The sequence below is a fragment of the Esox lucius genome, chromosome 10, assembly GCF_011004845.1.
Source record: "Esox lucius isolate fEsoLuc1 chromosome 10, fEsoLuc1.pri, whole genome shotgun sequence".
Lineage (NCBI taxonomy): Eukaryota > Metazoa > Chordata > Actinopteri > Esociformes > Esocidae > Esox > Esox lucius.
This window is the reverse complement of record NC_047578.1, coordinates 27,181,540-27,204,000: the sequence shown is the minus strand read 5'-3', so window position 1 is coordinate 27,204,000 and position 22,461 is coordinate 27,181,540. Positions and strand designations below refer to the sequence as shown.

General features: G+C 39.0%; 2 protein-coding genes across 4 annotated transcripts; both read right to left on the bottom strand.

Moving 5' to 3' along the window:
• Positions 1 to 387: 387 nt before the first annotated feature.
• s100s (S100 calcium binding protein S) lies at positions 388 to 7,331 on the bottom strand. Of its 3 annotated transcripts, XM_010902075.4 has the most exons (4): positions 5,927 to 7,331; positions 4,039 to 4,087; positions 3,542 to 3,695; positions 388 to 1,867 (listed from the first exon to the last, which is right to left on the bottom strand). In XM_010902075.4, the coding sequence occupies exons 2-4, from the start codon at positions 4,050 to 4,052 to the stop codon at positions 1,661 to 1,663; spliced, it is 375 nt and encodes a 124-aa protein (XP_010900377.1). In that variant the 5' UTR covers positions 4,053 to 4,087; positions 5,927 to 7,331; the 3' UTR covers positions 388 to 1,660. The 3 variants fall into 3 exon arrangements, with proteins under 3 accessions (XP_010900377.1, XP_010900374.1, XP_019905902.1); XM_010902072.4 differs by having other exon boundaries at positions 4,035 to 7,331; XM_020050343.2 differs by lacking the exon at positions 5,927 to 7,331 and having other exon boundaries at positions 3,966 to 4,055.
• A 3,266-nt stretch (positions 7,332 to 10,597) lies between these two features.
• Positions 10,598 to 21,950, bottom strand: s100u (S100 calcium binding protein U). The gene is made up of 3 exons (XM_034294706.1): positions 21,792 to 21,950; positions 12,914 to 13,054; positions 10,598 to 12,534 (listed from the first exon to the last, which is right to left on the bottom strand). The coding sequence occupies exons 1-3, from the start codon at positions 21,792 to 21,794 to the stop codon at positions 12,157 to 12,159; spliced, it is 522 nt and encodes a 173-aa protein (XP_034150597.1). The 5' UTR covers positions 21,795 to 21,950; the 3' UTR covers positions 10,598 to 12,156.
• Positions 21,951 to 22,461: the final 511 nt, after the last annotated feature.

The following is a 22,461-nucleotide window of genomic DNA, read 5'->3' as shown; positions in this document are numbered from 1 at the left end:
TGGAACAGTTTACTTTGCGGGAATCCCCATTACACACACACACATACACACCCACACATGCATTGTCCATGAGGCAGTCAGGCCTAGATAGATGTTTATACGCACTACAGTGTCCCACTGTCCCCAACCTACAAATCATCAAGGACATTGAACTTCTTGATCGTATATACTCAACTTGGCTATACTGGCATGTTCATTTAATCTATATCTGTGATTGCCAATTTCGTTTGTTTACTGAGTTGTATGTTGAAGGACAGCCAAGATGATGAGTCCCCAGTGGCGTTATTTGGCCTGGGTGTCTGGGGCTCTGGCCCTGGATCTTTTATGAATAGCCCCGGATCTCAAATTGACCAAAAAATAATAATAATAAAAGAAACCCTGATCTATTAATCTATAATTTTTATTGCGCATTATGACAATGTAGACTTTTAGGCCGTTAGCATGTACATTGAAATTTTGGGGAATGTCTCCCTATCATCAACAAATTCAAATGACAAAAGAGTCAACTTAGTTTCACTTTTGACGAGCCAAAGGAACTGTTCAGAGCATGAGCAGGCCACAAACCAAACTTTGGTATCCATTCAGTTTACAGGTTGCCATTTATTGACATGAAGATCAGTTTAGTTGCACATAAACAATAGCTATCCTTGGGTTTAACCAATGGACAAATCCGTGAAGGCTGACAGTACTTTTGATTTGTGGTGAACAAAATGGTCCGGGACTTTTTTGAATACATTTCTTTTTAGACATCCTATTTTGGGCTGGATGTGCAATACGTTTTTCAAATGTGCATAATTTATAAGCATAATCACTATCACATGTCAGTTAGCCATGAAATTCCAAGTTTTAAAGTTAGGGGTTTAGATGACATGAGGCACATTTTGGCAAAAAACATGACATGTATATTACATGTATATTACTATCAAGCTACAGGAAGACATATTTATTCACTGCCAAAGAACAAGGAATGTTGATTGATAGCTGGTTAAATGTCAAGTTTAATATTTTTAATAAGGCATGGGTAATTACCAAAACAATGATAATAAAATAGTTGAAAAGAAAATGGTAAATTATATTCAAATGCTCAACACTGAATATCTGTATATAATGAATGTATAATAAATATCTGAAATAATGATTCGGTATCTATAAGATCTATGTCTAAGTTTCATCATTGTCAGGTTAATTTGACACTGACAATCAACCTGTTGTGTTTCATGCTCAGATCTGATTCAGTAGGTGGTGTGTTGCAATTACATCCACTGCAAAAAAATAAAATTTTCTATGAAATCCCTCCTGGATATACAACTAAAGCATATTAATTGTTGAATAGGAATTTGTGACTGTATAAAGACCACACACACTGCCCTATACACTGCCTATGTGATTATGAAAACACAGAGTCTCTGGGTTGAGCTCTGTGAATTAATTTTGGTAGGAAAACTGTTTGGATAGTTGCAGAGAGAACAGACTGCTTTTTTTCTATCTGACTGTCCATCAGATAAATCTTACTTTAGCAGTGTCTGATAGGTTCCTCAGCCTCTTTCACAATTCACACTGTTCGGAAATCCCATAACATAACATTGCACCCTTTTGCAGTTGTGCACCACAGTTCATTGCCCCTGCTCAGCCAGCCCCCCGCCCCATTTCCCTCCATCCTTCAGTCTTTCTTCGCCTCTGTATTTGCCTCCTTCTTCTCGAAGGGCGTGTGAACAAGTTTTTCAGGCTTGTATTCCATGAAAAAGTCGTTGCAGGCCACCGTCAGGGCTCCCATCAGGATTATGAACTCGGTGAAGTCCACCTCGCCGTCGCTGTTGGCGTCCAGGTCGTTCATCACCTTCTCAACCCCTTCACCATCCCTGGCATTCTGGATGAGAAGAGGGATGAGGAGCGAGGAAACGTAGGGAGAGAGGGTGAGGGGGTATAGAGTGGGAGAGGGAAGGGGAGGGGAAGAGTGAGGGAGTTAGGGAGCGATGGAGAGGAAGAGGGATGGTGAGACAAGGGAAAAGGGAGGGAAAGACAAGCAGAGTGAGAAGAGAAAATGTGAGATTAAGAATGTGAACTACATACAGGTAACTATATGTATCTGTGTTTGTGTATTCTTGTTCTTGGATGCATTTTTCTCCTTGTGACCGTGACCGTTTGTGCATGTGCATGTCAATGTGTGACTGTGTGCATGTCAGGGTGTGTTGAAGTCTCTCTTGATGTTCACAGTCTATACTATAAATGGTTGGATCAACTGTAAATCAACAATGCCCTCAGAAAGGAGCTCAGAATGATCTTTCTTGAGATTATATCCCTACAGTACAATTACACTCCTCTGTCTAAGTTACCTGACAAGATTTAGATAGGCACACACCTGTCCAAATAAGGCTCCATACCAACTCATGAAGTCCAAGGAACTTTCTGTAGAACTCAGACATCTGGGGAAGTTTATATAAAAATGCTTTAGCATTGATAGTTCCCAGGAGCACTGTGGGTTCTGTCATTGTAAAATGGGAGAAGTTGGGTTCACCAAGATTCTTCCTTGAGCTGTACATCCGACCAAACTAAGTTACCGAGCAAGAAGGGTCTTGATCAAGGAGGTGACCAAGAATCCAATGGCCACTCTAACAGAACTTGAGAAGGCATCGGAAGAAATGAACAGTAGGACAACCAGCTCTGCATCACTCCATTAATCAGGCCATCATGGTTGTATCTAGATGAAAGCCACAACTGAGTAAAAGGAATATGACGTGCTGCCTGAAGGACTCTGAGAACTATTAGGCCTCAATTCCAAGAGCTATGTCTGTTGAAAACAAAGAAACACTCGTGACCTGGCTAATACCATCCCTACGGTGAAGCACGTGGTGGAAGCATCATGCTATGGGGATATTTGTCAGCAGCAAGGGCTGGGAGACTGTTCAATAAACCTTTCAATAAATTGGCACACATTTTCTATTTTTTGGGGGGGGCATTATGTTTTATTGTGTGTAGATCGGAATTTTTTTTATAAACAGAAATTATAAATAAAGTCTCTAACACAAAAGAAAATGTGAAGTGAACGGTACAGAGTACTTTCTGGAAGCACTTTAAATTATAATATTCACATCATATCTCATTACCTTTTTCTAGTTGTATGTGTTCACTACCCATTACTTCCTAGCACGGCAGGGGTGCCAGCGAGATCCAATGCCCTATCTCCCTCATTTGGAGCAAAGATGCATGTTTCTCATTGTTGACCTCACCCGTGTTCCTGATCACTGTCCCTATTTGTGTTCTCCCTTTCCTAGTGTATCTTGTCAGTCTTTGTTTTTGTTTCACCAATGTGTAATGTCAGTTCTTGTGAATTTTTTTGTTTTGTTTCATGTAAGTTATTTTGATAAATATCCTCAGTTCTCCTGTGTCCTGCCTCCATGTCTGCAGCGTTACAACCTGTTAGTATATAATTGCTTGTCAAATCTGTGATTGTGTATGCTTTCCTACAGTATGTGTTGTCCATTGCTAGCTACAATTTGGAGTATGTGTAAATGTATTTAATACAAGAAATTCTGATTCTTACGCCAAGATAACTTCCCAACTCCTCTGTAAGAAGCTCTCTCAGCTCTCCCCGGCTCAGAGTGTACTTGTCCCCTTCCTTCCCAGAATACTTGTGGAAGGTTTTGATCAGCATCTGCATGGCACTCTCCAGGTTGGAAGAAGGTTCCTTGGACATACTGTGAGGAAAGTTCAGAGGGCGGAGATCAGAAGCTGTGACTGGGTGCACGCTCCATCCCAGTCGCATGTGCGGTCACATAACAGACATGGGGGTGAAGCCTCCACCATGACAGACTGAAAAATAAACACCAGACTGTAAGAAATTGAGAAGGTGCAAGGTGGAGTAAACTACATCTCGTTTTCTATATACAGAGATCAAATTACAGACCCCAAATTAGCTATTCCTTCTGGACATACTGTGGCTACTTGGCAGTTTTTTGTAACCTTACTTTGAGAGGGATGAGAAATGAAGTTGTGAGGGATGAGAAATGAGGAGACATCTTTTGCGACTGTCTTACACACATTGTTTCCGGCATCTTGCAGTCTTCTTGAGCTGGTTTCGTTGGAGAGACTGTTGCACACACAGACACAGATAGGTCATTGTCAAAGACACTGACTCACATAGCTAGTAGTTGGGGTGAAAAGCCTTCAACCTGGTTAGAGAGTCAACACACCAATTATTTAATCACTTTTTTAACACCTGTAATATTGTAAGAGGATCAGTTTCTCTTTGTTTTTTTATCTCTCATTTGACTTGAGAGCTACTTGTTGAGTAACAATAAAGTCACTGCAGTAACTTAAGATGGAGTTGTCATGGTTTTCAGAATCATATCGATCATGTAACGGTGACAGGAGTGAAACACAATGCTGTTAAAAAGCAGATAAACTACATGGCAAACACAATCAGTAGCTCAGTCCAGGTAGTCTGGTAACCCGAGTTGCACATGTACAACACACATAGACACACACACACTCACACGTCAAACCTTCTATAGTAAAACCTGAGGCCACTACAATCTCTCACTACTGCAAAACCTATCCCTTAACTGACGTTAACCTTTATTCATTTTAATTTTGGGGGCGGTACAGAACAGGTATATCTCATTACAACTTTTATATTTTTTATCGGTTCTCTTAATTTGAGTGAGAAATATAGAATTCATCATTCAATTAATTGAAGGGTATTGTTAATAAAAAATGTAATGTAAGCCATTAAGGTTGTATAATTAGATTTTAGAAGGGATATAGTACTAGTAGTGTGAAATTCTGGCAAGAAGGAATGGGGTTCCTTAATCTATTTCATCTGTTTCCTGCCCAACACTGAATATAATATTGTCGGCAAGCTAGTTAGCTTCTCTTTTGTAAAGTAAAGTGGTTGGCTTTGGCTTGACTGAATGCAAAGCTGTTTGTTTAGATTTTCGAACATCAGAAATACAATTCTATTTGGAACCATTCCTTGTAGTATTTGTAAGTTCACCCTCATTGGATGATATTTTAATTCCCAATAAGGTCAACTTTAAATGGTAGGTGTGCCAGGCTATGTGCTGGATTAAATAGTGTAGGGATGAGTGAAGGTCCCAAAAAGTTTGCATTATGAGTTGGATTCAAACCACAGTGCTGTAGCTAGCCCCGCATTACAGGAAATAACATCAGTCCAGTATACATTTTGATAACAGAATCTGCTTCAGCAGATTCTTATTCACTGAATAACTGTGGAATTATCATTCTATTTGTTAAAGCAGCATTAATACTGTAGGCACAAAAGTTGCAGACTTAAGTTGACTTGTGACATAATAAACATCATCTTATTAACATTATCTATTTTGGTAAAGAAAGATAATTTATCTCAGTAATGAGTAGAAGAAGGCAAAAAAGCATGGTAGAGGAGAGAGATTGGCTCTGACAAGAACATCTATATGGGTCAGTTGACTCATTGACAGACAGAAGACAAATGCTAACCATGGCGACCAAACTGTTGACAGTAACACAATATTGAGCACTTGAAATATAGCAGACAAATGCTTTTCTGGCACATTACTCTGAACGTACGTTTTGTTGACACTTTTAACAATTCCCCATGTAAAGTGAAGATTATTAACTAATTAATTAGAAAATTTGAAAAAGGAAAATATTTTTACTTAAAGATTAAAATAATTGTCTAAGCATTAGATCGCAGGTACTGTTATTTCCAAGTAAATACATTTTAAGGTGATGAGCTCAACTTATCGCCCCATAAGTCTTATTGCTCTGGATTCCAAGGGCTACTCCCAGGGCAGATTACTGTAACAAATACTGTTCTTCCAACAAGCCACAAATATAAAAACAAGGGTATAGTTAATTCCAGAAAATAATTATTAGTTATTACAGACAAGAAGAGAGACACAACTCAGCTTGAATGCGTCCATTTTACCTGAGTGCTGATGGAGGTACTTCTTTGACGAAGAGGGAGAGAGATGAGAGAGAGATGGAGTGAAGGAGAGATGTATAAGATAAATGAAGAGAGAGTCGGACAGCGGCTTAAATATCACCGGTCCCCTCTGCCTTCCCCCACCCCCTAACACTAACTCACCCGCCCACCAACACACCTGTTTCTACTTCTCTCCTCTTCCCTCTCTCCCATCATTCCTTCTCTATTATCTAAGGAGTTCACAGACACAAACATGATGCTTGACCTCAGCAGGGTCGCACACGCCAGACGTAGCATAATAAACATAGAAATGTGTTACATTATGTGTTGCAAGTGCCATGCTCTACCAACACTGGGTGGAACTACAGGAGATTACACAACTGGCTTATCCATTTACAGTCCTGTATTGTACACAATCTTGCTAGAGGAATAGGCCTTATTCATGGTACTACTGGGAGATGTTAGCATGATGCTAACTGCTAAGTGGCATGGTTCTGTCAAGATGAGACAATTGTAAAGTAAGTTAGTTCTGTTTTTGCTAAATATACTGGTTTCCTCAACAAAGAATATTGGTTACACTGTTTGACTACACTCAAAAAAAAGTATAGAACAATAAAGGTTTTTTAAGGTTATTCCCATAGGTAAACCATGTTTGGTGTTAGGAAGAACTCTTTACAGAAGGTTATACATAGAACCTAAATATAAAGATTTGTTACATTTTGCAAATGCATGATCCATATTGTACAACAGCTACTCCATTGGTGATCCTATGAAGCTTGGTTGGTAGAGCATGGCGCTAACAACACCACGGTTGTGCGTTTGAGTCTTACGGGGCGCAGTATGGTGAAATGAATGTATGGACTAACTGTTGTAAATCATTCTGTATAAGAGTATCTGCTATGTGGCTTAAATGTACATTTTTAACATTTCACAAGACAAAGGGCTTGTTTACATTATTCTACATTTCCAGAGACATATTGAAGATAATTTTGTTGTGTATACTTGCAGAAATGTATAAATGTGGCGTATGCAAAGGCAGGGGTGTAGAATTGTGTGTGTGTGTGGGGGCGGGGGGTCATGACCCCTCACAATATTACAGACAGGTCAGTGTGACCCCCCTGGAAAATAATCAAAATCATGGGATCCATTGACTCTGAACCCTCCAAATAAACAATACAAACTTACGCTGTTGTGCAAATATGAGGACATTTTTGTCTGAACTGTGTCAGGTTTATGTGGAGTGCGCACACATACACCTTGATTTTCCCGCGATTGATGGCCACAATTCAGGGTGGTACGTCGAACGCAATGGCAATGATTATGCAAACCAAGATACATTTATCTAGCTTTTTATTCTCTCTTTCATAATGTAAACAAGCCCATAGTGTCCCAGATTTTAAAAAATGATGTGAGTTCAAAACTTGAGACAGAGTTGCCTCACCATGCAGAAGGAATATCAGGACAGATCAGACCAGGCTTGCGTGTGAGCATCACAGTATTTTATTATTGGCACTGTGGTTACATACAAGTTAGCGTAGCTTTGCAAAACATAGTGCAGCATTGGGAGTGAATGCGTAACATTAGCATAGTGGTTCATTATTTTGATTGACTATAGGCAAGCATAGCTGTGACTCTGTGACTAAGACGTGGCAGAGCGTGTTGTGAGATGGGATGGTCTACTTGTTAAAATTCCAATTCTGTGAATTGAGTATTTCACAAATAAACCATTTCCTAGAAACAGAAAATGTGCATATTGCGTACTAATCAGATTTGGCATCAGTTTAAGCCAATTCACAGAACTGTTGTTTAACTCCCATCATGACCGTTTTTTCTCCATTTCAGTTGCATTTGTAGAGGTAGGTAAGTCGTGTCGGTCAAGTGTAATGACACGTCTATTACTGGTTTATGTGAGTGTCCCACCTAGCAATCCTAAAACCAATGTACAAACTGTTTCGGATCTGGAGAAGAAACAATAAAATGTAACGTCTTATCTGTTAATTAGCAAGTTTCAGCCTCCTGGCATTTAAGAACAGAATGGCATACTTTCGTCATTTCTGGTGAGCATAGTGGTAATACAGGTTAACACTGTGGGGAACTCCAGGAGGGCACACAGCTGACTTATACATATAGAGTCTTGAGTGTGCTGGTGAGTGGCATGGTTCTGTCAGGATAAGGTAACCATAACGTACATTTGTTTTTTGTAAAATGTCCTGGTTTCCTCAACAAAGAACATTGGGTACACTGTTCGACTACACTCAAAAAAAGTATAGAACAATAAATGTTGTCCCCATAGTTAAAGTTTGGTTATACCCTCTATACAGTGCTCTTCATAGAAACCCCAGTATATGGTTTACTTTGACATTCATGGGTTCTACCAAGAATACTTATCTTCTGAGAATCCTCTATTTATGGTTTTGCCAGTCTAATTATGATAAAAAATGTAACTACCTATGACAAGACATGACAAAATGACTTTTTAAGGGACCTTCATATACCTTAACACAGTAGGGTAACAAAACTGCTGATTTACAGGCCACATCAGAGTGCAAGTCAGGTAATGCTGGCTTGCTAAGTGATGTGTAATTCCAGCTTTAGTAACGATTACTGTACCAACAAGAGGAATTGCTAATCACCCACAAACTGCATTAGATAAAATGCTGTTACTTAACGTTGTGAAGCATACAATTAAGAAACCAATCAATGTACAAAATACAAAAAGGAAACCATTGTGAAAATTATCCTGCAATGAAACATGCTGAAAAATAGATCTGGAACTAGTTCTGGAAGGAAAGATTCTCTGTAGAAGCCTTTTTCCTTTCCAAAGACTTATCAGAGAATGCTGACGATTTTACAGGTTACAAGTAGACCCTTACTATTTTCCTATCTCAGAAAAATGGTTATTCAGATCAAAACAGTTGTTTGTGGAACCCTATCCCACTGCAAAAAAACTTTTCTAGGAGTGTAGATTTACTTAAAATAAGCATGCTCTGATGAGAAAAGAATGAAAGATTAGACTTTGTTTTCCTAAGTTGAATGAATCATGCAAGCAAAGCAGCATTCTTAGCAAGTAGCAAGTAAAAAACTAGTAGAACGCTTGGTTATGAAGAGAAGCCTAAACTATTTACAAGTGTCAAAATATGACATTCTGACCTCATGGCATGTCGTTCTGACTAAGGTGGATTCTTCTGTCCTCTACTTCACTAAAGGGTTTGAAATTCCACTTATCACAACAAAAAAGCTATGTACTGAATTACCTTCTCTTCTTGGTCAGAGCTATGCAGTTGCAAGGATGATGCAACGCTAGCATTTTCCCCCATGGTTGCTGCATTCATGGTGTGACCAAAATCATTTAACTTCAATGAAAAGATTGTCTGTGTATATCTGACATATACCTATTATAACCTTGTGTGTGGTGACATAGTACAACACCTGCATTGATTTAAAGCTTTTAAATGTCCTTAGTGGTCAGAAAATAAAAGCTAAAAGATTACCATATTCAATGTTAGTCTTCATAGCATTATAGTGGTTGGAGAGATAACAATTTGTTACCATTCATTAGTAATAGCTGTTTTATCAATAAAATGTTGTGCTATTAACAACATACTGTATTTCATCTGCATAGTCTTATGTTTATCGGTATTTTAGATGTCTGATGGGTCAGTATATTTTATGTTTTAATGCCAAAACATAAAATATTAAACATAGGATTAATTACATATTTCATTATTTGATGTGAAGAATAATTTTTCTGGGTATTTTCAAATTCATAGACCAAAAGAAGGACTTATATTAGAGAATTTGATTAGTTATTTGTGGTACAAGAAATAGTTGACCACATTATATTTTAGAAAATTTTCTAATTGTTACTTCAAATACTTAAATGCATGGGTGTATATTTGAGTCAGTGTATTTGAAGTTATTAAATGTGATTATCTTGTATTTAAATATTTCAAATAGTGTTTTAACCCAGGTCTGGTAGTTTTTGTGCGGTAACTCAGGCTCATCTGATAGGTCACAGATAGCTATCGGAATGTAATCAAGTAAGTCTTGTGTTGGTTTCGGACCAAAGGTGTGCCCCCTATCGATACGCTTTAAGCCATGGCTAAGTCATTGGTTTTAGGCACTAGGATCTAATTGCAGGTCATGCAGGGTCAAAACACAAACACCTGCAGTGGAACAAGGTAAACCCTGACAGCGGTGGAAACAGGACAAAAACACTACAGAAATAGAAACATATCACCACATACGCAAGGGTCAAGCTTCCTTTTTGACTTTCCACGTAAACATGCTGTAGCACTAAAATTGACCCAGGTCAGTTGTCTATTTTTGTCTCCCTTGGGGCCACAAGGGTCCCCTGGTGTTGATTCCATGCTGGGCCTTCAATTATTTACCAGAGGCCATTATTAAAACACCACACACCTGATCTTCCATCTCTTAATCCATGGCTAGCAACTGAAGGACAGGGGTTCATAAACTCCAAATGCTGCTCTTAATCCATGGCTAGCGGTTAGCTACTGGAGGATAGAGGTTCATAAACTCCAAATGCTGCCTCTCCTTGGACCATCCAGGAAATGGGAGTTACAATAGCCCAAAACCCCAAATAATTTTATTGTCATGCTATGCCAAAGCTTACTTTGAATGATAGCGTTGTGAGAAAAGAGACGAGGAGAAAGAGAATCTTAAACAATCTTAGCAACATTTAATTTGGCCAGGCATCAGTGCATGCTTGCATCATGCAAAGCCATTAAGACAACAAACCGTCTCTGAGCAATGACTCGGGATGGCATAATACAACTGTACATTATGGAATGTACTGTAGTATAGTCATTTCAGATTGGAGACACAAGATGAAGAGAAAACAAGCAGGAAATCCAAAATGATTGGCACCCTTGATAAAGATTGGTAAAAATGACTGTGTGAAATAAATTGTAGAAATACTGAGACACATATGATATTTAATACTAATATAATTGCTCAGAGGAAGAGATAGGCCTAAAAATGACGAGCACCCCATAAACATATAAATAAAATCAAACAACGTTTAATCGTATTGTGTATGTTGTCCCCTATTTTTACAGCAGAAGTTGGTTTTGAAAGCAAAGTCCATGGTTTGAGAATGATATAACTTGGTGTTATCAAGTAAACAAATCTACAATCAGATGCTACCTCCATATGAATACTTTATTTAGAAGGGTTTGTTAAAAAAAAAAAAGCCTTCATAGTATAAAATAGGGAGTATAATTTTTTTTTTTGTAAAATGGTATTTGGCAATTGGATTGGCACCTGAATCTATAGTCAGGAACCTTGCTTTACATATAAAATATTATATTTACCTCTTGTTCCAGGTAAGGTTAATGGCATAAAATACCAGGATATATCCGCCAAAAACCTATTTGCCACTACTGAGGCTGAAGTGTGGTCACTCATGGCAAAATAATGCCCTAACACAAAAAACAAACATATATAACACCAAGTAACAGGACATTTAGCACCAAATTAATATTTTGCAGTGACCATCTGAAGCCCTATTTCAACTTTTTATGAGTAGGTGAACACCTGCATGGACTGTTTTTTTACCTTTGAAGTTGAAAATATTACCAACAAGTCGACCATTCATGTTGCAAAGCAATCTATTGGAGAATCTGCATACGATTTAGCTCAGTATTTCTATCTGTTATTTGACACAGTCCTTTTACACACCTTCATCAAGTGGCAATCGTTTTGGACATGACTGAACGACTACATTTGGTATTGCATCATACAATGAGACACGCGGTGGCCTGTGTCAGTGTAGTGTGCCAACATCATTCAGTTCTACAGGTGTCAAAATCTCACATGTCAATGAGTAGCAGTGTGCAGTGGTATTATACTGGGAAACATATGCTATATAGTGGGATGTTTATTGACATGACATTGTCATGTACTGCTGCAACTTACTTTAAGTAATTGTAGTGTAATGCATATCAGTAAACCTACATACATGTATCAAGATGATTGGGATTCATATATTGCGGTGTGTAGTGTATTTTAGTACCAAATAATGGGTGCGTGTATGTATGAAAATAAAGTGTTATTGTGGGGTTGCAACACATACTGTAAAGTTGCATGGTATTATTGCAGCGCCAATGGGAGGGGGGAGGGAGTGTATACAACTGTGTAATTTGTCAGTGTAGTGCATATTGGTTTAGTGTTGATGGGCAGTGTAATGTCCGGATAGGACCGGTGTGTAACTCCTATGAGGCCTCCTCTTTCTTCTCCTCCACGGCCACCATGGGTGCTGGCTCCTCTGCCTTCACTGCCACTTCCACCTTGAGCGCTGCCTCCTCCACCTTCTCGCTTTTTGCTGCGGGCTTAGCGGGGGCCTCGGCTGGTGCTTCTTCCGGATGCGCCTTGCTTTCCGCCTTCCCGTCCTCCGCCTTGGGCGCACTGGCGTTCTCTGGAGCAGGGGCTGCGCTGTCCGCTGGCTTCTCCATGGCGGTGGTGCGCTGCTGACTCAGAGTGGTTGCGAGGTAGCCCACCAGGGTCATGTACTCGTCGAAGCTGACTTTACCATCCTGATTGGCGTCCAGGCCCTTTCGCATCTCTTTCACCGCCTCGGAGCTGTCTGTGTCCTGGTTAAAGTGAACATACGGGGATGGCACATGCCAGAAATACGCCACAGGTGACCAAACAAGAACAACATAGCAAATGGCCTTGTCTATCCAGAATACTCCTCTCAACAATCATAGCTTTTACCTGGCAAGCTATTACCAACATCTGTAGCTCCATCAACAACATATACATAACATTAAAACATGTGATCTTTATGGCTTGTTTAGAACTTGTTTATCCCTCTATTTAGGGACATTGCTATGGTAGCAAGCAGTGGATATACTAGCGCAATCGTGCCAATATTATGGCCTGGGCATTTGGCAATTCCTGTTTGGAACAAGTATGCAATCTAGTGACATTATCGGCCATGACGAGTGTGGAGGCCGTTGCGTGACTTACCGTCATAATATTGTGGAGCTGGTTCTTCACCAGCTTTTGGAAGTCATTCCCTCCCAAGTTCTCCTTGCCCTTGGCGGACTTCAGGAAAACACTAACCACAGTCTGAATGGCCGACTCCATGACAGCTTTCTTGCTCTCGCACTGTCACCAGTATTGTGAGGGGGAAGGAGAGAAAAATAACAGATAAGAGGTGCGGGAGAGAAGTATTGCATTATATAGTCAATGCACATTTCGCATTTCACTAACTTATCCAGAGTGACTTAAAGCAGTGACTGCATTTTCTTTCTTTTATGTCTTTCCCAAGACCCCTCACTCTTCCAACTTAGCTATAGTTTATCCTATTTTCCCCCCAATTTTTTCTCCTACAAGACAGTGCTTTTCTTTAATGACAAAAGCACACAGTCTCCATTTAACGGGACAAGGACAGGTGACCCATATGGAAAAAATTACACAGGACCTCTTTGGGATACAAGAAACCTTGTTGTTTCAGGTGTGGAGTCTGGAACTCTGTGGTTAGGTTAGGCTATGGGATGGGCAGGCTATGTTAGATAAGCTAAGAGGGCGAGAAAGAGAGTCTGATTGGGAGACAGGCGGTGACACACAATGGAAGTTCTGATCTTTCATAGGGTCACCTGATCTACTGACAGCACCACTGGGCCAGGGCTTCTGATTACCACAGGGGTAACCTGCCACATGTCTGCTCTCCTGTCTCTCCTCCTTATTGGTCTCTCGCCTTTTATCAGTCTCTCTTTTTTATATGACTCTCACTTCCATTTCTCTCACTTTCTCTGCCTTCATCGGTCTCCTATCTGTCGCTCTATGTTTTTGTCTCTCTCAGAGTTCCAATATGTCTTTCTCTTATTATTTATCAGTCTCTCTCGCACTTAACTAGTGTCTCTATCTGTTTCTATCTTCCTGTATCTGTCCTTCTTTACATGTTTCTCTCTTTACCTGACTCACTCTTCTTTTACCTTTCTTTCCCTTTGTCTGTCGCTCTTTTTTAACCTGTCATTCTCTACCATTATCTGTCCCTCTTGCTTCCTTTATCAGTCTCTCTCCCTCAAGCAGTGTCTCTTTCTTTGTCTGTTTATCCGTCATTCTTACTGCTTGTGTTGGTCTGTTGTGTCCTGATATAGGTTTCTAGATTTCAACAGACATTTTAAATGGTGAATATGTTATGTGATTGAGGTGTATGCATTAGGACAATGAGAGTTTGTCTGATCTAATGAGATTTGGGTGATATTTGTCCTATTACTCAACAGACAGCTGTGTGTAAGCTGACCCGCACACCAAGCACTGAGTACAATGCATACCAGTGAGTGACACATCCATGCAGGAACTCCATTCATTTCAGTCTGTGAGATCCCTTAAACCGGATAGGAATACACAGGCCAACTCTGCTCTAAGCTAGTTTGCCCCTAAGCACTGAAGGGAAATGTTTGCTTGTTTTATCCACCAATATCACTTCGACTTCGGTATTTAAACACAGCACATAGTCCCCACACGACATACGCAATGACCGTTTGCCAAGAAAATGCTAACATTATTGCTTTTTACAATAGTTAATGTCTTGTTAAATCTGTTGTCGGAAATCTGAGGGAGCTAATGTGAGATTGTAAATGAATCTATCCTAAATAAACATGCCTTTTTTTTTTTACTTTCTTTCTAACCCCTCTAACATCACATCTCCTTTCTGTGCAATGATCGCACTCACAGACTACATCCAATTAGGACAAATGGCTATTAGCCTACCAATCCTGAGAGAGTGAGAGTAACCCTGCCATAACATAATTTTAAAAGCTACAGTTTTGTTTCCTCTTTGTCTCTTAAACCAGGCCTAGAATGTTGCTAGTCCTGGGGAATACCTATAGGATTTTTGTTGCAAAGCACTTCAATTAATCAAATCAAATGTATTGCTTGGGAGGTGCTTATACAGGTGCTCACGAGAGAAATGCCTTCTGTGCAACAGTAGCTAGCTGAGTGAAGACAACAGCAAAATCGCCAAATAAAACCACATCGAAATCTGTGGATGTATGTCGCATTTGTGATAAACCACAACAGTCTTTGAGAAACAAACATTACCTTTTCCTAGGCAAATCGTGATTATTGCGACCCGACTACACCCTCGCTTTAGAATATATAATACGACCAGTAACGCTGAATGATGGGTTTTCTAAAGCGCTATGTGGCTCCTGTCACAATCTTCTGCTAAAATATAAAAGGAGTGTGGATGAGGTAAAAATAATTAGTGGTTTTGTGAGGGGAGAAAGCTAATTTTAAACTCTGAATGAAAAGAGGTGGCGCGGCAGTCTCAACCCCCAGATGTACCAAAATAATTTCGCCTAACGAATTTTTCGTCCCCCTCGTTGTGACCTGCGTATGCTTCTGGGATTCCGTTTGCGTTCATAACACAAACCTGATCCTTGATTACTGAAGTCAGAGTAAAGAAAACACAAGTATAATCATTGACTTCTGAATTTTCAATTTCAGTAAGTTGGCCATGCTTGATAAATTAAACTTTTACCATAGCCTGTAGGAAGACACGGCAAAACCTGTTTTTTTTTCAGAACAGCATTTGAGTAGAGAATTTGTAATGGCTTTACTGACTCGATGTTATGAAGAGCACAGCTCTTCCAAAACAGAATTACGTTTCTCCTCCAGTGACGAATATAAAAAATTGCCATATAACAAAGTGTAATTGGTTGTAATGTTCTTATCACATAACACATCCAAGCAAAAGAGTGAAAAGGGTCTCATTTTAAGGACATTAAAAAGAGAATTCAGCATAGGGTTTGGCTCGCCCGAGACGTTTATTGGCAACAATCAATGGAGAGGCCAATTGCAGATCCCTGTGTTTCACGAACGTATAACTGGAATAACAGTGACCAATGGTTATCCGAGTTAACGTTCCCTAGTCATCACAAGTTGGTATACATTGTACCCTATGTGGTAAGTTTAGCTAAATTTGCAATTATGTTATCTCTACCTTAATGCAGCCAATAGGTTAATGTAATTCCTGAATACATATTGATTTTATGATAATACATACATTGGTAAAACTAATGACAGGTACTGATTCACATTGATTGTAAAGTTCCTTTAAGAGCCATGTCCCGCAGTGTATTATTCGCTAAAATTCTATTGTAACAAGTATGTCCCTCCCACTAGTTCAACATCAAATGGAAGCTGTACTAGGCTCACCTGCATTGTGTGTAAAACCTGGGATCGAGGTTACATGTGAACAGACAATCTCTATACATATACCAGTAGAGATTATACAGTATGAAAAAATACGTATGAAAAAATTGCCCCAATGCCAATCATTGTTAATCCTGACTAAAACAAAACACAATGTCACTAATCTCAAAAGTAAATTACTTTCCTATTATCAAATGTATTAATACTGGACCTGGTGGCATGTAAACTGTCTACATTGGACTGCCTGGTTAGTGGCAGTCAACATAATCTCCGAACAGCTGCCAGCCAGTATGTGTTGAAATGAAAATCCCTAATTATGTCTAATGAACAGGGCTTTTATTACATAGCCAATGTCAAAACAATAGCTCGGACTCTGTCTCAGTTCTGGCACACATCAAGGAATCCCTTTTATTTGCAGCAAAAGTTGAAAAAAAACAACCTCTGCAAGTAATTAAATATAAACACCCAGAGGTTTCCCGTTTCCCTCCACAGCCCAAGGGAGATTGAGTGTTGTGTTTCCACATGGGGAAATGTGATCCATGCTCTGCCTAATGACAATACTATCACTCGTGTGGCATAAAATATTAAGATAGGAACAAGTTAGGGACTGGTTGATTTTAATTGGGATGGGGTGCCTGGTCAAAAATAAGGGAGAGTGTTGGAACTTTTATTTGGGGAGGGTTGTGTGTTTTTTGGGGAGGACAGTGTCATTCTGTGGGAGGTTTACAGCAGTTTTGCAGGTTTTCTTAATATCATTAATTCCATCCTTCCCTGCCTTATTTTAAAGTTATTTCCTATATTGAAGCGATGTTGGAAGAATATGAAAGCCTACATTTTATGAACATTCAAGTAGAAATATGATATGTAGAACAAACAACGCTTTCCAAAAGGTAGAACTGTAATTACGTCTGCTCTTTTCTATCTGCTACATTCAAGAATGTTGTGCTACTGAACCTCCGTCCACCCTCACTTAAAAAGATTATCACCATGCTTCTGAGCATGATTTTTGTAGGCCTATACTCAATGACATCTTTTATGTACACATTCTTTTGTTAAAATATGCAATATGATCAAGCTATATGCAAATCATTAGACAGTGTCAGTATGACAATAATATAGTAACTTTAGATAGCATTCATTAAGGTCAGTAAAGCTAGATAGTGAAGTGAGTCACATCGCTAGCTGGCTAACTAAACAGCACCTACATATCTACCTTCTTAGCACTGGGAGATATCCCAGTGAAAATGCTACTGCGTATCCAGATGTACAGTAGCTACCAAAAATAATTTGAGATGGGGAAAAAACAAGAAACCAGGCAAGCCTAGTTCAGCCGGCCCGCAATAGTAAGTGCTGCCATTTCGAGATTCAAACCCGGGTTTCCCACGTGAAAGGCTGTGTCGTTAACCACTACACCACGGAGCTGTATATTTGCTGTGTATCAGTATAGCCTCTTGTCTCTATCCTGAACAAATCCTCTTTTGCCACTGGCCATTTTAACAGTTAATTGGCGACTTGTGAATGACATTGATACAGTAAAACTGACTAACATTTCTAACTAAGTTTACCTCCACCACAAACAGCGTCTATGTATGGTGTTTGCCACTGGCCGTTTTAACAGCGTATTAGCCAGTAATAAGCTTTACCGGTACCTACTAACTTACTGGAATAGTCATAAGAATTGAGCAATTGCTAGCGAGTCTTCCAAAGCAATTTCATTTCATGGCATAAGAACGTATTTTTTTCTTTCAGGGCCAAACAACATACTTTTTTCTTACATTCGTGAATGACATTTACACAAGAACTATCAATAAAGGCGATGATAACAAAATTTTTCATAAAGTGAAAAGAGGATCGTGAAATCTACCAGAAATCATTTATAAATGTTGTTGCTCCCAATATATTCAAACTTAGGTTTTCCACATGAGAGGGACTGTCTTTAACCCCTACGCCACGGCATTACACGTTTCAACAGTCACTAGACTCTACCTCAACTATAGCGTCTATGAACTGTATTGCTTTTGCCACTGGCCATTTTAACAGTTTATTAGCCAGTAATAGGCTTACTAGAATCTACTACCTAGGAATAATCATAAGATTTGAGTAATTGCTGACAAGACTGAAGATGACATGCCTGCGAGGAGATACGAACTCAGGACCTATAATTCACAAGTCCGCTTCTTTAACCACTACACTATTTAATAAGGGTCAGTCAGTCAGTCAGTGTCACTCACTCAGTAAGAGACATTCGCTCTTCTTGGCCGGCTCCGCTTACGTGGTCCGGCAAAAATTCAGCCCATCCAAATGATATCCTCCCTTTTGTGATGTACTAGGCTCTGCAATTTTTTAAAAACATTTAGCCTTTCACAATTGTTCACTGTTTCACTTTGAATACCTCAATATCTCAGACAAAAATTCATGAAATATATCTGGGAATGTCAACACAAACTAGTGAGGTCAGTGATGACCATAAATCAATAACAACTTGACAATGTATTTTTTGATAGCCAGCTCTTTATTTAGACAGCTAGTCATATTAATACTGAGAAATTACAATAAATACATTTGTACTTGGTTAATCTATATTATATTTCAGGTCATGGTCACAGTAAGTGGCCTAACTATGCTGATCATTAAGCCAAAATGCGTGTTTAGCCTATTTATGAGATTGGCTGCACCATGTCAAACATTTTTTATATATTTTCTTATTTTGGTTCTGAATGAACAGGTTTCCTTTTTTTATGCATATCTGGTATAGTGGGAAAGACATTGGTTTATTTTGGAATGTGTCTAAGTTTTTGACCCATGAAGAACTCTTCTCCACATAACTTAGAATGTTGTCAAGAGGTTAAGGGAGCTTGAGTGTTTTGCGGAGCAGAGACCGGGAGACTGTCAATCGAGAAAATGAATCTGTTATTTGCAGCACGTTGACATTGGTTTTATGACGTAGGCCAACTTTATAAAAAAATTATAATAATACAAGGGGAGGGTCAAGTGGGATTCTTTTTTACGTTTGGGAGGTGGTGCATAGTTTTTTTTTATGATACCTTCAGTTTGAACTCCCAAATTGATTGTGATGGATGTAGACACGAACATATGTTTGGTATCCATAAGTGAGTTCATATGATCATTTTATTTTAGTCTCTTTTAAATGGATGACCTCAAAGATACCACTTTTCTGTCTCTGAATGCTGTTTGAATGAAGTTTCTAATTAGCGAAGCACAACTCTAGTTAGCATTGGGGAAAATCAATGGGTTCATATTTTAGTTTTCTGAAAATACTTTTTGATAAGGCATGTAATTTAGCATTTGTTGTCCATGAAATTTTAAAGACCTTGATGTTTTTATTTTTTTACATTCTAATACATTTTGAAGTTCAGGGAAGTTCAGGGTTTTTTTCAAAGTTGGGGCATAGCTGCACATTTAACAGGGGAGGGGAGAGTTAATGGGAACTTTTCTTTTTTTCTTTCTGGTCTTGATGTGTCTGTTCCTATGTACACTTTTTAAATTGTAATTAATAGAACCCATTCCCATGCCATTTTTGTACTTGATTTTTGATTTTTCTTTCTTTTCTCTATCAGATCTTTCAGCACTGACAGGTAGAGTTAATTTCACATACACAGGGGTTGGTACAGAAATGAGGAAATTCCTTAAAGATCCTTACAGTACAGTGCTGTGGAAAAGTATTTGCCCCAGTCTGATATCTTGCATTGCTGCATATTTTTGGCACCCAATGTTATCAGATCTTTAACCCAAACCTTAGATAAAAAGGGAACCTGAGTGAACAAACAACACACCATTTTGATACATATTTCATTAATGTATTAAAGATAGTTATATGCAACTTCCAACAATGTCCTAGTGTGAAAAAGTAATTGCTTTAAAACTGGTTACACCACCTTTAGCAGCAATGACGACAACCAAAAACTCCTCAATCTCTTGCTTGTGTGTTTAGGATAATTGTTTTTCCCCATGACCCAGCTGCCCTTCAGCTCCAGCTCACAGATGCATGCCTTGACATTGTCCAATATAATTCCCTGATACAAAGCAGAAATCCTGGTTACCTCTATGATGCCAAGTTGTCCAGGTCCTAATGAAGCAAATCACCCCCAAACCATGACACTGGCACTGCCATCCTTGGCAGTTGGTTTGAGGTTCTTAATGTGGAATAGAGTGCTTGATTTCCACCAGACATGAAAGGGACAGTAATTTGTCAATAAACCTTGTTCCAGAGGATCGTCCAGTTGCTTTTTGGCAAAGTTGAGGAATGCTCAATAGGCTTCCAGATCCCTGGATGTTGTTCTAGGGTTCTTTGTGACATCCTGGATGATTTTAAGCCTTTATTTTTGGAGACATTTGGCAAGATGGCCATGCCTATGAAGATAAAAACTTTCTCCACTGGGACAATATGGCTCTGACTTTGGTTCATTTGAGACCCAGAACCTTAGAAATAGCTTTTTAACCCATTTCAGACTGATATGCAACAAAACTGTTTAGTAAGACACTCAGGGAGTTCTTTTGATCTTGGAATGATGTGGCCTTGATACATGCGTCCTGACAACATTAACCTGACAAAATCACTCAGTTTCAAATTGGGTAGGGCTGAAACTTTACCAAAGTATTCAAACAAATGACCCTAATAATCCCCTTCATTGGGTTCAGTTAACTAGGAAGGAAATTACTGTTTAACACCAGGCGTTTGCATGTTTGGTATCCTGGCACTTCAAAGGCAAAACAACAAAAAATGAACCAATCTTTGATTTAATTTCTTTCTATATAGTACTATAACCCACAATACAATTTCCACAAAATGATATGTGAAGAAAATGCAACAATGCAGATAATAAGATGGGGGCAAATACATTTTCACCGGCTATAGAGACAAATCATAATGTTTTATATGTATTTGGATGTAGTCATTGTTCTCTTTCATAGGAAAACAATTGACAGTATTTGATGATGTCACAGCTGCCCTAAAAAAAACTTGATCATGAATCCCATATGACTTCATGAAAATATGAAAGTAAATGTGGAAGTATATTATTAAATTATGTTACATTAATGGATCACCCCCTTCCCAGCAGTAATTAAAGATGCTTAGGATAAAACAATTATTGTTCATTTTTAAATGCAGAATTTAATGCATTACTTGGCAGTAACACTCGGCCCTCATGATTAAGCAGCGTGTGACTCCGTTACTGCGTTGATGAACATAGGTTGTATGACAGAAGCTATGTATGACAGAAGACCAAGGCGATAATCACATCTACGCGTAGGTATACGCGTAGGTTTACGCATAGGCCGTTTGCTTTACATATGGTTAATGGTACACTATGGTTCGTTCCTGGTAGGCTGGATGATGACAGCGGATCCGTCAACGCCACAATGACAACCAATTGCTTTTTTGCTTGCGTGTAAACGCTATGACTGATCAAGAATGTCTAAGCGTTTGTGATAAATAAATACAATTATATGTACTACTTCGTCCACAAAGAAACTCAAGTGTTTCTTTGGAGACTCCAATTTAGCAGGGAATAGCACTGTCCCGCGCCCGTAGTAGAGCGTATGTTCACGAGACAGTCCTGCAAGGGTGTATCTAAAACGTGGCATAAACGTTAACAGCCTAAAGCAAGTTTAAAGTGTAAAACCTTTCCAAAAATTATACATAAAACATATAACTCACCATATACTTCCTACAGGACAATAAAACAGTTGAAATGTACCAAAATGTATTTATTTTCCTTGTTTTCCGTCTTTCTCCGTTGCTTTGAGACAAAAAACTTGCTTAACTAAAGGGCTGCACAATCTCTTCCGTGATTTAGTTTTTTCTTTTTTCCCTGACAAGTCAAAGGGCGTGTACCTGGGTAAGTACGAAAATGAAGGGGGAATGTGAAAGAAGGCTGTATGACAACTTTTTATGAGGGTTTAAAAATGTGCATCCACAACCTTGAAACGCTAATCATGTCTATTATATTATCCTGGGCATGTGTTGCAAGTTTTACATGTGGGATTTGAATTTTTTTACGCAAATAATTTGAATTAGAAGCAGATTCCGATTCTTAGGAGCTGGGAAGAGGGGGCAGAGAGGAAGGCATTCGTTTTGGGTGTAAAATTGCATGCGGAGGGGGAGGCTTTAACCCTTTTTGTCTACTTCCATTGAGTTTGATAAAATAAACAAAAGTTAGGCCATAAATGTGTGGAGACAGGTGTGGTTTACTTAACCCCCTCATTCACCTAGGTTCAAGGGAGGTGGAACTGGCTAGCTCCAAGGGAGTGGCAACTGCCTCAGTAAAAGTATCAAGGACCACTGCAGTGAGATGCACACACACCTACACACCCCTATGTGTACACAA